At 39.8% G+C, this 12847-nt stretch overlaps 1 protein-coding gene across 10 annotated transcripts in view; it reads left to right on the top strand.

The window, feature by feature from the left end:
• Window positions 1-12847, top strand: part of RPS6KC1 (ribosomal protein S6 kinase C1) — a 91283-nt gene that overhangs the window by 52288 nt on the left and 26148 nt on the right. For 9 of the 10 annotated variants that reach the window (XR_008824875.1, XR_008824874.1, XR_008824876.1 and 6 more), the window contains 2 exons: window positions 7142-7189; window positions 8794-8926. Coding sequence is in view for 7 of the 10 variants with exons in the window: in XM_056356975.1 (XP_056212950.1) it covers window positions 7142-7189; window positions 8794-8926 (181 nt within the window). In the remaining 3 variants the exon portion in view is untranslated. Of the gene's footprint in view, window positions 1-3710; window positions 3782-7141; window positions 7190-8793; window positions 8927-12847 lie in introns of those variants that run through there. The other variant, XM_056356979.1, reaches the window with a different exon arrangement.

Raw genomic sequence — 12847 nt, 5'->3', positions numbered from 1 at the left:
AGCAGAAGTATATAGAATATGTGTAGAGTTTGCATGCATAATCTGCAGACCATTAGTTGAATTTATCAAGATTATGGTTAGTTTTAATGAAATTTAATCAGAGGATAGGAGAAAAGGGCTCTTTTTATGGCAGTGTGTGGGCTGTACATGAATGTTAGTGTTTGTTAGAAACTTAAATATTCATCATTTTATTTTGAGGTGAGGTTAAAGTTTAAAAGGTTAACTTCAAAACATGATCTCTCTCTCAGCTAGAAAGAGTCCTGTCCCTTCTTCCCTGCTCTTAAACACCTGCTGCTTGTTTTCCTGAAGTCATTCCATTTATATCAGTCTGAACATTTCTGAGTGATTTGTTGTTGTAACCCTTAGTCTCTCTCTCTAGCTTCCTTCTTGTTTGACTCACTAAAATTTATTTTGACTTCAGTGAATGTTTTGTTTCATCTGACATAAAACAGTCCTAAGATTGTGTAAAGTAGTGCAGATTTTGCCCTTCCCTTCACAAAATAGAAATGAAATTATTGAATATTTCAGTACAGGCTGAACTATATGTATCTTCTGGCCTGCAGGAATAAATAATTTATGGAGATATTTTCTTTTAAACCAAAATTATTTGTCTTCCTAACTATTACTAAGTTGCTTAGACATAATTAGTGCCAGAATTACTGTGATGCTGAGTGGCATTTCGTACTGTAAACCATTCTCTAGTAAAACCTGACAGATACATTTTCTAGGGTAATATTTCACCATTTGTCATTTATTGCCTGGTTTTCAGTTTGCTCGCAGGAAGTGGGCTTTCCTCTCTGTTACCAACCAAAAGTATGTAAAAAATTGAACTTGAATATAGGATACTTTCTTAGCATTTGCCTTATTTAAAGTTGCACAATTTGTCTTTTAAGTACACTATTATTGCAAGTCATAGAATATATGAGTTGTAAGTTCCTTAGAATAATAGTTTGAAAGGAAGAGTAATTCCAAACTGAAGATAATTCATATTGCACAGGTACAAGGCTAAGCAATAATCGTATTTTTCATGCATATTAGCCAAATGTAATCTCTTTTTATAACAACAGAGGGAGACGAGCGAGAGTCTGGGTGGTGTAATCTGAAAAGTGACAAGAATAAATCTGTGTTAAGTAGATCTTTTAATCCTGGTAGCCTTGACAGCCGGCATAGCTGAGGAGAACAGGCGGAATTGCATGCCTGCTTCTGCCTCATCACCTCAGCTGTGCCCTGACTGCGGCACCCAGCCATGTGCCAGCCGCTACTAAGGTTTTTTTGCAGTCCCAAGTACTCAAGCTAGGATCAGGTGACCAGCTTGTTCCTGGTTGTTTGTCACTACCTGTAATGGAATTTTCCAAATGGTGAGGTAAATGCAAGGAGAAAAATCCTAGGTGATCATCTGAAACATCTTTGAGTTTGTAGGACTTTTGCTACAGAATTGATCCTATGATAAGGGTGTGTTCAGCAGATAAGGGCTGGAATTAATAGATGGCCCACTGGTGACGTAGCTACTGGTGATGTGTTTTCAGTGTAGAACAGCAATTTAATAACAAAATGGAGCTGTTTTTAAAGTAATCTGTTAGGTCTGGTGCGCCTTCAAAACCTTTCTGGTATCTGGTACTGCAGTAAGACATCCTATTCTGTTTTCTTTGATCAGACACAAGCTATTTTTCAACCTGTGTTAGTGAACTTAAAGCCACGTTTTTGTAAGCAAATGTGTTTTGAGGTGTTTATTCTGACCAGTATTAAAACCTCCTCAAGGAGATAAAAAGCACAGGTATGTTCTGCACTATGTCCTGAGAGTGTGGAGGCTGGAAAAAATCAGTATTAGATGCTGGGTGGTGGGGGAAGGGAGAGGAAAAAACCCCAGAAAAGCAAGGGGGACTGGGGAAGCAGACGGCTGCGGTGTGATAGAGGACTGCGGACTGCGTTTATGTTAAAGCCACCTGCAGGAGAGCAGTGCGTTTAGAGCAGTCCTTAGTCCTTCCAGTGCTGTCCCCTGTGACCTTGGTTGGGTGCTCAGTAGGGTGACTGATGGTTCACCACGTTCTTTTTTCCTGGTGACTTGCCTGTTGCCTGCCTCTGGGTTTGTGATTCCCCTTATGCTGACTTCTGCAGTATTCCTTCAGTCTCTTATCTCAGGGCTTTGATGCATATGTTCTGAAGGTGGCCACCGTGACTTTGGGTGGCAGCAGATGGTAAACCTTCAGGCTGCCACCGGCTATACTGGTGTTAAGTTGGAAACTTAACGTTTGATGAAGAATCAGTAGTGCATATGAAAGAGCTTTTACTGCAGAAATATCTTTTAATTAAAAAAAATTAGCATACTGAAACATTTGCTAATTTCTGTGCATTTAAAGGATCCTAAAATTAACTGTTTTCTTAAAACTAGACTATGGTTATTTACCAGGCAGGTTTTATTTTATTTTTCTCCAATTAATTGTACTGACTATATTGAATTGAATTTAATTTATTTTCACTAAGCTGTTGGATACACTGTAAATCAAATCTAAGAAGCTAATTTTTTTAAGTAGCTGCTGTCAGCATCAGAATTAACCCTTGACTTAGGGGAAAAAAAAAACACAAACAAACCACAAGTAGAAAATCCTGTTTGGCATCATGGAGGGGTATTGCTATCTGCCACTTTACCGAGATGCTGTCATGCAGTGCTGCTGTTTTTTGGGATGTGCCTGAGAGCTTGAGTGCTTGTACAAAATAGGGATGTCTGTGCTGCTGAAGACATTTATTTACATTATGTATTTATTTGTGGCAATTGCTATTTGCTTGTCAGTGGTTTTGGCCATGTTAAGGTTGTCATCAACGCAGAAAAAATAGAGAAAGAACGAGTAAGCAACAGTGCTGTAAAAGCCAGTGTGGTATGTAGACCTTGACTGTGTTCGTACATTAGTATTACAAATAGGATTTTGCCTTGTCTCTTTTGTGTCACAGTCTAGTTGCTCAGTGCCCAGGAATGCCCTGCTGTGCATTCTTCTCCCTCCCCTCTGAGATACGATGCTGAATGTTACAGTTGACAGCTCATTGTTAGGAGATATTACATATTGCAAGTTACACCGTAGTCATCATCAGTGAAACAGGTTTCATCAGCTTATGCGAGCTAGAAGCAACCTAGTCTAATGCATCTGTGTGTGATCTGCTCTGAGGAGGACCTGAGTTACACGATAGGGAATGCTATATGGAATCCTGTTTTGTCCCATCATGCTATTAGGGTGCAGACTTGTCAGTTTGAATTTTAAAAAGAAATCTTAGAAAGAGAATTACTGAAGCGTTCACTTTTGCAATGGGAGAGAAGTGTGAAGGAATGCAAACAGGAAAGGCTTGGGATAGCATTACTGTCTAGGAACTGGCTGTAAAGCATGAGGTGAGGAGAATAAGTTGGCCTTTGGCTCAGTGGCAGGCATACTGTTATGTACTACTTCTGCAGCAGCCTGGTCATGCATCCAGGAGCTGCTCACCTTTCTCTGCTCTGGATGTGTGTGATAAAAAGCAAAGAAAATGTACTTGTGACCAATTCTTTCCTGGTCTTATCCCTTCCTGAAATGTCAGTTTTCTGGCAGTGATTTATTAATTTATGTAGTCCTTCAATTATATGTGTGAATCTAGTTAAAACCATCTTTTTGTAATGTGCACGCAGGCTGCCTCCCCTTGAAGCAGGTTTTTGGTTTGGTGTGGCCATATGAAGCTGCTGTCTGCCAGGGCCAAATGGAGCATCACTGGGTGAATTCCTAAAATTATTTTTATGGCTCTTCCTGGAGTCCCTTTTGAGGTAAACAGTCGTGCAGAAGGGTTGGTATTGAATCAGCAAAGAAATAATTTTCCGTGAAATGAAAAGAATTTAGATGATCATCACTGGGGATGCTTGATGGGAAGGAAAAAGAAGCTGGTTACATCCATCTAGGTGGTTAATCGCAAAGGCTCACAAGTATTATTTGTTGTTGCAGTTACAAAACTGTAGCTGCTACTTTCATTTTGGTGTTGTGATACAACAACAGATGAAGCTAGCCCTAAAGGGACCCGTTGTCTGCTTTATTCGTGTTAGTGGTAGTCATTCTATATGTTGTGTTATAGGGCTCGGGCTCGGTAATCTGTTCTGTTACACCATATGCTAATGCAGTGCTGATAAGCAAGTGTGAAAAATGAAAGAGAGGAATACATTAATTGTATTTGTGCAATAAGGTATGCTATCAAAGGTAATTATTTCATGACAGTTTTAGTTATAGCAGTTGTTTTATCATGGAATAAAAGATGGCTTTAGGAGCCTTTTATTGGAAAGACAATTGTATCAAATTAGTACCAAATTAGATTTTTGTCTTTATAAAGGTGAGCAAACCCATGAGCAGTTTTTAAATTGGTGTCTTCTACTCTACAAATGAACAAATCCTGTTTGAGGGTTAAAGAAGCTATTATTCTGTCCTTTATGCTGACAGCTTCATTACTGATTGGCCTACTGTTGGTATTAAAAAAATGTTTGGCTCCTTATGATCTTTGTGCATGCAACTATAATATTAATACAGACCGTGGAACTGTTCATTAAGAAATGACTTTAAATGAGGTTGATGCTTGTAAATCTGGAGAGATACAGATGTTAAATGCTGCCATTCCTTTTCATATACAGCCGTATGGCTAATAATTTCCAAGTGGCTAAAGCTCTTGTTAGCAAGAGTGCTGGTGTGTTAAGAATGGCCCTATAAATAACTTTAAGAACTGAAGTTGAAGGTGCTTCTTTTAAAGACTATTGTTAACTAAACATTATTGCCAAACAGATGGAAAGCATTCACCAGCCTGATGTTTTTAGGTCTAATTATATTATCGCCAGTGCTGTACGGCTCAGTTGAAGAGGTGTATCCAGAGGCCAATTTATAATCATTTACCCAACACCTGTTTGGGAGATATTGACAGTCAAAGGGCACATTAAAAAAAAAAAATCACATATGTTCTTGTATTTATTGCCTCAATGTGAACAGTGTCTAGTTACAAACAAACTTGGGAGAAGAAGGAAAGTGATTGTAAATACATAGTTTTTTTCCAAACCAGTTTTATCTTCTTTTGGCACCTGTTGTAAACTGGCTTTTCTTTTTCTCTTGTTCTTTTAGTTTCCTTTATTGTTTGCTTGTTTGAGTTTTTTTTTTTTTTAATTTTAGTTTTGCAACTTTTGGTTAAGCAAGGATAACAAAAACCAGTTTTACAGTTGTTATTTATTCAACTGGTTTCCACTGTTTCTGGAAGCCCCAGGTAAGAGGCCTGAAAAAGTTGTTTGGCAGACTGTGACCTGGGGACATTTGCCTTTCCTTACCGTGCCCTTGACATAGGAACTGTGTGTCATTGCTTTGTCAAAAAATCTCAGTAACACCAACTTCTATTGATGCTTTTTTTGCCAGAAGATACAGAACAGCTTCTAAAATTGCGTGCAACTGTGGTAAAAGGGTTGAGGTGGAGAGGCATCTGTGACTTTATTTCTTTCGGTGAAATGTGGTGGAAGAGAAATTATTAGAAAAGACTCCAGTTTTCCTCCTCTTGCTTGAGACGCTCAGGGCTGCGATGGGGAGAGATGAAGGGCAGTGTTTAGAATGCGGCTAGCCCAAAGAGTAAGGGTTGCTTTGCTGCAGCCGCTGCTTGGGGGAAGGCGGCACAACCTTGCCCTGAGACCTCCCCTTCCTGGCCCAGCTGCCTGGGCCTTTTGCACATCTCCACCTCGCCTTGCTGTGGGCACTGCCCAGGATGGCTCTTTCCACAGTTCCCTTGGCGTGGGGAACGTCAGCATGTCAGCCTGGTAGACTTCACCCTTTCAGAGAAGCAGGGCATGACTGCATGCCTGCCCCACACAGCAGGGAGATATGGGGAGACAGTGCGCTGTGTTGTTCTCCTGTCACCTGGTGAATCCAACTCTGTGTTACTCCTGGCACGTCATTCCCCTGTGCGAAGTCTTTTTTGATGTGAGCTGACTTGGTCTTCACTGCATCTTGTCTATTGACTTGGCATTGCTGCATCTTGTCTGTTGAACTCGAAGTTTGGTGACTGCAGTGCTGACATTTGCAGCCCTTTAGGGGTTTGATTTTGCAGCCTAAATATTTTGGTATTAACTGTATGTGAGTATTTATACTGGAAGTTTACAACCTCTATTGTAAATAAACAGTGAGTGCACACCCTTGTTCTTAGCGGAGGGTTGGCCTTGTGCTTCTCGTGTGGCTGTCTTGCAGCTGGTCCTTTCCCAGTGCATCCATGTTCTTGGAGTTTGAAATCAATTAATTCCTGAGCAGGGTGGTTTGAAGATGGACATGCAGAGATGCAGTTTCCTTAATATATGTACACATATATATTTTTGTTTTGTTTTCAACACACAAATAAATGGAGCTTGCTAAGATAGTGGTTGTTATTCAGTCCTTTTCTCTCATCCCTATACTGTTTTTAAAGTGCTTTCAGCAGAGGTGATGCACTCATAACAGAGATGCTCTCTGCAGCTCTCTGCAGCAAACCCATCTACTCTCTTCTCCCTAAATAAACCTCTTTTTTTTTTGTTCTTATCTTAATGCTAGTTTACAGTAGCACGAAAAGACCTCTTTGCAGCCATTTCTGTTGTGGCTTACGAGTGCTACAAAGCAAAAATGCAGTGAAGGAATGAGACAGCAGTGACTATACAGTTGATAAAACATTTTTTTAATGGTCTGAGCATGTGTGTGGCCAGCTTTTAGTTTAGCTTCCTGGAAAGCAGGTATGTAGCCACCCAGAATAAAACCTCAAAAACCAACATAAAAAATCCCTTTGGTAACCCACTGGTAGGCAACACATTTGACGTATAGGAAGCGTGATGGGGAAAATGTTGCACTAGGAAGGTAGGTACAGGGAATTTAAGTGAAGTGACATAAGACTATAATGCTATGTGAAGGTTACTCTTAGTGCTTCATTGTGTTGTTATCATTGCATTTCTGTAAATTAGGTTCTGCTAGGTTATTGCTGTACTTACAAAGTACTGGTTATTTCTGTTAGCAAGTTAGGATTCATTGTTTAAGTTAGCTGATTGGGAATCAGGTTACTTCCTTTGTAAGAATATTCAACATCAGATTTAAGAACTGTTTTGTTAACTTAGTCATGTGAATCTTAAATATTTCCCTGAATACTTTTTGCTTAGGTCCTGCTTGTAATGGACACTAGAACACAGCAGACTTTTATACTGAAGGTGAGTAAAGTCTTTTATTACTCCTCTAAACAGTTTGGTCTCCTAAATTACACCACCACAAAAAGACCAGTTTGCATCTAATGTATAGAGTTATCTCTGTGCTATATTGTTATGTTAATACATATATCCCTATTAAGCACACTGAAATTCTTTTTGTTGGCATTCAGTTGCTTTCCCTTCCTTTCTCTGTAATGTCTCTAGTGCTCTGATGTGCTGGTTTACTCACTTGAATTGCCACCGGTTATTGTGGCCAACACTTTAACAGGCTTCAGTAAAGAATCATAGTTTCAATGTGCTGCTTAAAACATCTGTAAAGCTCTGGTGGCTCAGGACATGCACAGGCTGCTGCTGAAGGTGGAAATTCTCCTTAGTCCAAGTACATCCACAACACTTAACGTGTTTGGTCTTCCCGTAGCTGAAGAATGTGATATTGGCCAAAGTGGATTCTGGATGAAATGGACGGCTGGTCTTACTCAGAATTGCTTTGCTATGTTTTACATCAATAGGCTGTGAAAACTGAATTTAGTGTTACTAAACAATCGAATTAGCGAATAGCTAATTGGTCATAATACAATTTTTCACATTACTCTTTTGTGTTTCAGAAAGTGCTCAGATCAAGATCCCAATATGCTCGGAGCATCTGTGATGCTGAGAATTAGTTTAGTATGAGTATTGTTATCAGGGCCATTATTTCAGGTTCCCCTTGACATGAATTCCACTGCTGATGGGAGGGCAGGCTGAAAACCGTCCCCCAAACATGGAGCTCTACTTAGTTGTTAACATTTTGTAACTTCACTTCAGGGTTGGCTTACAAGCCTGCCTTAACTTTGTGTGTCTGGCCTTTGAAATTGTTTGTCTTAAGTATGTGCAGGGAACAGAAAACCAGTTTGTCCCTCAGAAAGGTTTACTTGTGAATTATTGTATGTTAGAACCTCACTTTATCTACTGGCAGATAGGGTAACATTGAATTTCCCATTTAACTGCTTATGTTTATCAATATTGTAATAGGTCACACTATTGACATAATTATTTTCTTTCTCTTTCTCTCTACCCTCCCTTTCTCCCAACCACGTCAATTTTTTCACTTCTGGCAACTTCATCTGTGTGCTACTTCCCAAAAATCATTACCTCTCAAGGAGACTAATCCTTTCCTTTCCTTTTTGTTGTTGCGGTTGTTGTCTTTAGTAAAATACAATGGAAATGTAAGGATTACCTGTAAGGCTAAGGCATTCTTTTGTCTTTAGAAGTTGAATTGAATTTTTTTTAATAGTGTCTTTTGGTCACACACAAAAATAAAATTTTAAAAAAAGGTCACAGGGAAATAACTGAGTGTCATCCTGATGACTTAGTTTGAGAGAGATTCTAATAAAAACATTGACCCATGTAATTGATTTTAATGGCAGCTTTGTGCCATCTTCTGTTCTCTGGAAATGCGCCAGATGCCATCAGCACAGCCTCGGGGGACCGAGGGGCATAGAGCAGCAGATGAGTGGTTTCTCTGAAGCCCAGAGTAACTCGGATAGATTAGTTTGGTTGATAAACACAGAGCACAGCAGGCTCCAAAGGCAACTGAGGGTACAACTGACCTTTTTGTTCTCTGTCAGGGTCTAAGGAAAAGTAGTGAGTACAGCAGGAGCAGAACGACCATCATACCCCGCTGTGTGCCCAACATGGTGTGTCTGCACAAGTACATCATCTCTGAGGAGTCTGTCTTTCTCGTGTTACAGCATGCAGAAGGTTTGTCTCTTGTTATAAGTATATTGTTGAAAAAAGTCAAAGGTTTAAGTTTTAATCAATGGTACATTAAATTGTCAAATTAATCTCTTATACATCTAATTAGAATACTTTTAGTGTGCCTAAGAGAAGTCATGTAAGACACTCCACTCCCATTCTCTGTCCCTCTTCCTTTTCCCACCTCGTTCCGTGGTGGATCTGATTCTTGCTTCAAATGGCCTCAAATCCTGATCGGCTACTTGTAGCAATATTAAAAGCTTCCAACTGTTTATTTTCTACAGGAGAGTGAGTGCTTTGACTGTAACAACTGTCTGCAGTTATTTACAGTCATCTCTCAGAGATAAAGTCTTTGGCTACTTTTATAAACTTTGGCTAGTAAATATTTTTAGCATCTTAAAATGACAAGTATTTACACAAGGATTTAATAACACTCTGCTAAAAAACATGAACATTTGCCTTTTTGTTAATATTGCATAGTTATTCTGATTTGGATTTTTAAGAAAATAGCTAGTGGCATCACACAGGAGTTCAAAGCAGAACCACAGAGTTTTGCCTTCAAACTGTTTATAAAATTCCTGTTAAATGCACAGGGAACAGGTGGCACAAAATAATTACATCTTGATTTTTTTTGTCTAACACCTGGATTTAAATATTCCCTAAATGTAATTACCCATATTTGTTTAGAATGAGTGCAGAATATAAATTTTGGGATAGCTAAAAGTTCTCTTTTTGTAAAATGTTAATAATTCAGTTGGAATGGATGATGTAAAGGAACTAAGCTAACTGATAGAGAAGATAATTTTATTAAATTGAATATTATTTCTTTTTTTCCTAATAACTTGGATTTTTGCTTTTTCGTGAGCAATTTGTCACATGAGGCCAGTTAAAGTTAACTTCACAACACGAATGACTATTTCTGCTGTGTGTGACTTATTTTTGCCATGAGCAGTGGTGCATGAAGAAAAGCCTCACATTACAGTACTGCCTGATGGTGATCTCGAGGGTTTACAGTGCGGCTTTGTACAATGCTACTTTTCTTGAGGTGTGTGTAATTCAGCAGAATAACTTGGAGACTATCACCTGAACTGTAGTTTCCACATAAGCTGGTACATTTTGTTTGGAGAAATAATATTTAAAAAAGAAAACCTAGAGCAAACTCCAAAGCAAGCAAAAAACCCACCCATGACCCTTGTCAGATACCACGTGCCCTTAAGACTAGCATAATCAAAGTATTAGAGACAGGATAAAATCATGCTATAAAAAGTGTTCCTAATATTTCTGCAAGCTCTGAAGACCTACAGTTTTGCTCTTCTCTTCGGGAAGAGTGTTCCTTGTCAAAACAGATGGAAAACTGGGTGAAGAAGTAGTGGAATTTGAGGGGAGTAGTGGTCAGATGGAGGAAAAAAAAGATTTTAAGGAAGGCTTGATGAGACCAGTTGATAAAGATGATCTCCTGGAAGTGATAATTTTATTGTGAGAACAGTGAGAGAAATGGAGACATTGCACAGTCAGAGCTCTTTCATTTTAAGAACAGAAACCTCAGTTTAACATTTGTGGTGGATGGGGTGTTGTCTTTAAAAAGGAATGACTGTCTCCGGGTTGACATGGTCAGAAATCCAGTGAAATCGCTTGGCCTGAATGTCTTGCTCTTACAAACATCAGCTGTAACATGTTTGGAGTTCTGTGGGGGAAGGATTGTTAATTTGCTGAGTGCCTTCCAAATCAGGTTTGTGCAACACACAGCCTTGTGCAGCACCCCACACCGTTTGTTTGATATGCCGACAGTGAAGGTGGTGTTCGTTAAGTATCCTCATCTTGGCTGGCCAGGCAGCACATACGTACCAGGGGGCAGCCACAGCTCATGGTGCCTTTCTCCAAGCTGCGGGTCAAAGCCATGCGAGCAGGAGACGTGGCAGGGAGGTGGATTATTTTGAGGTGGAGCTGGGAGAGGTACGAGTACTTTCTACAGGGAGAGCTCTGAAGAGGAACAGGGGGTAGGGAATGTGGGAAGGCCTGGGGAGCATTGCAGAGAGGATGGAGGACTGGCAGGCTGTTCTGGGGAGAAGGAGAGCTACAGGGTCCAGAAGGGATTTTGGTGTGCAAGGGCTGTTGTTGGTTATGCATGGTACGTGGGTTCACTTGACTTGGACACTTGTGAATAGAAGTTATAAACTGCATAGGGTTTTCCCTCATCTTCTGATAAAGCAGCAAGCAGTTTGGAAATGGATTCACCTCTCACCTCTATCCTTTTTTGCAAACCATTCAAAAATGATAATATGCTATAAGGACTTTTCCCTGATTGTTGGGGAATTAACGAGGTTGATCTCTTTATGGATTTCATCAAGGATGGTCTCCTGGTTTCATGAACTTACTGTCTGGGGAACAGGCAAAGGGAGAGGAAAAGGAGTGATATATTCTGTTCTAAAGAGGGGTAGCTGGGGTACAAGGTGAGGCGTAAATTGCCCAATAATGCATGTAAAACGTGTATTGCAGGTGTAGGACCTGATCCCAAATCCCTAATTGGGGCAGTAATTTTGTGTTGCTTCTAGAACTGCATGGCCTCTGCACCTCACCTTCTCCCAGGAGACCACTGCCGGTTCGGGAGAAAGGCCTCATTTTCTAGCTCTACATGAATAAAACATGAATAAAAGTAGGGCTAAAGTTATGTTGTACAATATGCGGGGACTAATCTTGCTCACCTCACTGATGATGGTCTTGATCACATCAGCCTTATGCACTCATCCTTTATATTACAAGGATAATAATATTGGGATTCCCTGTAGGTAAAGCTATCTCAAAATTTTGTCCATCTCAGACCAAATATAAATAGAGGAGGTGCTTCTAGTTAATTTTGGGAAAGGATAAAACATTCCTGGGACAGTACTTTTTGAGCGATAGATTCTGAAATTTTATTCCATGACTTTATGAATGCTTTTAACATTCATACTCCAAGTAGTTCAATTCCAATAGGACAGAAGATTCTGCCAGTCAAATTTATAAGTGGTGGTGACTTACTCTGTTAGGTATGTTAGCCATACCATCAGGAAGTTCAAGGGTAAAATATTAATTTAAGTGGGCATTGGCTTGAATTATAGCAAATTTAGATAAAGTTTTAATGTTATGTACAGACATTATATATTTGCTAAGCAGCTTACTAGTTCCTGTTTGTAGTAAATTTTAACTGTGTGTAACTGTGCACTATTGGATTTCGTATGGAATTCTGCAAGCTTGACTGCAGACTCTTGCTCAAGATGAAGACTTTTTTTTTTTTTTTCCTTCTTTTGGTAAATTATGATGCCATTGCATGCTTGAGAATTGGTGAGTGAGGTCTTGGGTTCTCTTACAGGCTTTTCTCATGGCCACGGAGGCTTCAAGGGTATCTTAGAAACACAAAAGTCCCTGAAGTTATCTTGTAGTGTTGTTGGAAAGCACTTGGCAAATTTTAGTGTGGTAGAGAGCCAATCTGATGTTAATAAGGCCTCGCTTCTTCTTGGCACTACTAACTCCAGAAATTTTAGAAACAGATGCTTCAAAAATAGGCTGGGGGGCTTCCATGGGACATCAAAGTTTAAGTGGCTGTTAGAAGCTGTCAAATCTCTTTTAAGCATAAACAAGCTGGATTTCCTATCAATCTGGAGAGCACTCAAGAAACTTCATGCTGAAGAGGCTTGCTGCTCACAGGAATTGATAGACAACAACACGGTAGCGTTCCGGCTTGCGGAGCTAGGGATTTGTTGTTAGGAAAGGAGATAGTACTAGCTGTAAATATTCGACAGCAATCGGAAAATGTAGGAAAGGTGATATGGTCCTTGGCAAGTGACTTTTTCAGGAGGCGGCTTTGAAATCATAGCTTTTGCTCAAAGTGCATTGGGAAGTGGGAGCTTTGCCTAAACTAGCAAACTTTGTAGCAGAGATTCACCAGTG

Source organism: Falco biarmicus, chromosome 12, assembly GCF_023638135.1.
Source record: "Falco biarmicus isolate bFalBia1 chromosome 12, bFalBia1.pri, whole genome shotgun sequence".
In the NCBI taxonomy this organism is placed as follows: Eukaryota; Metazoa; Chordata; class Aves; order Falconiformes; family Falconidae; genus Falco; species Falco biarmicus.
Note: the sequence above shows the minus strand (reverse complement) of the source record. Positions and strands in the feature narration are given on the sequence as shown.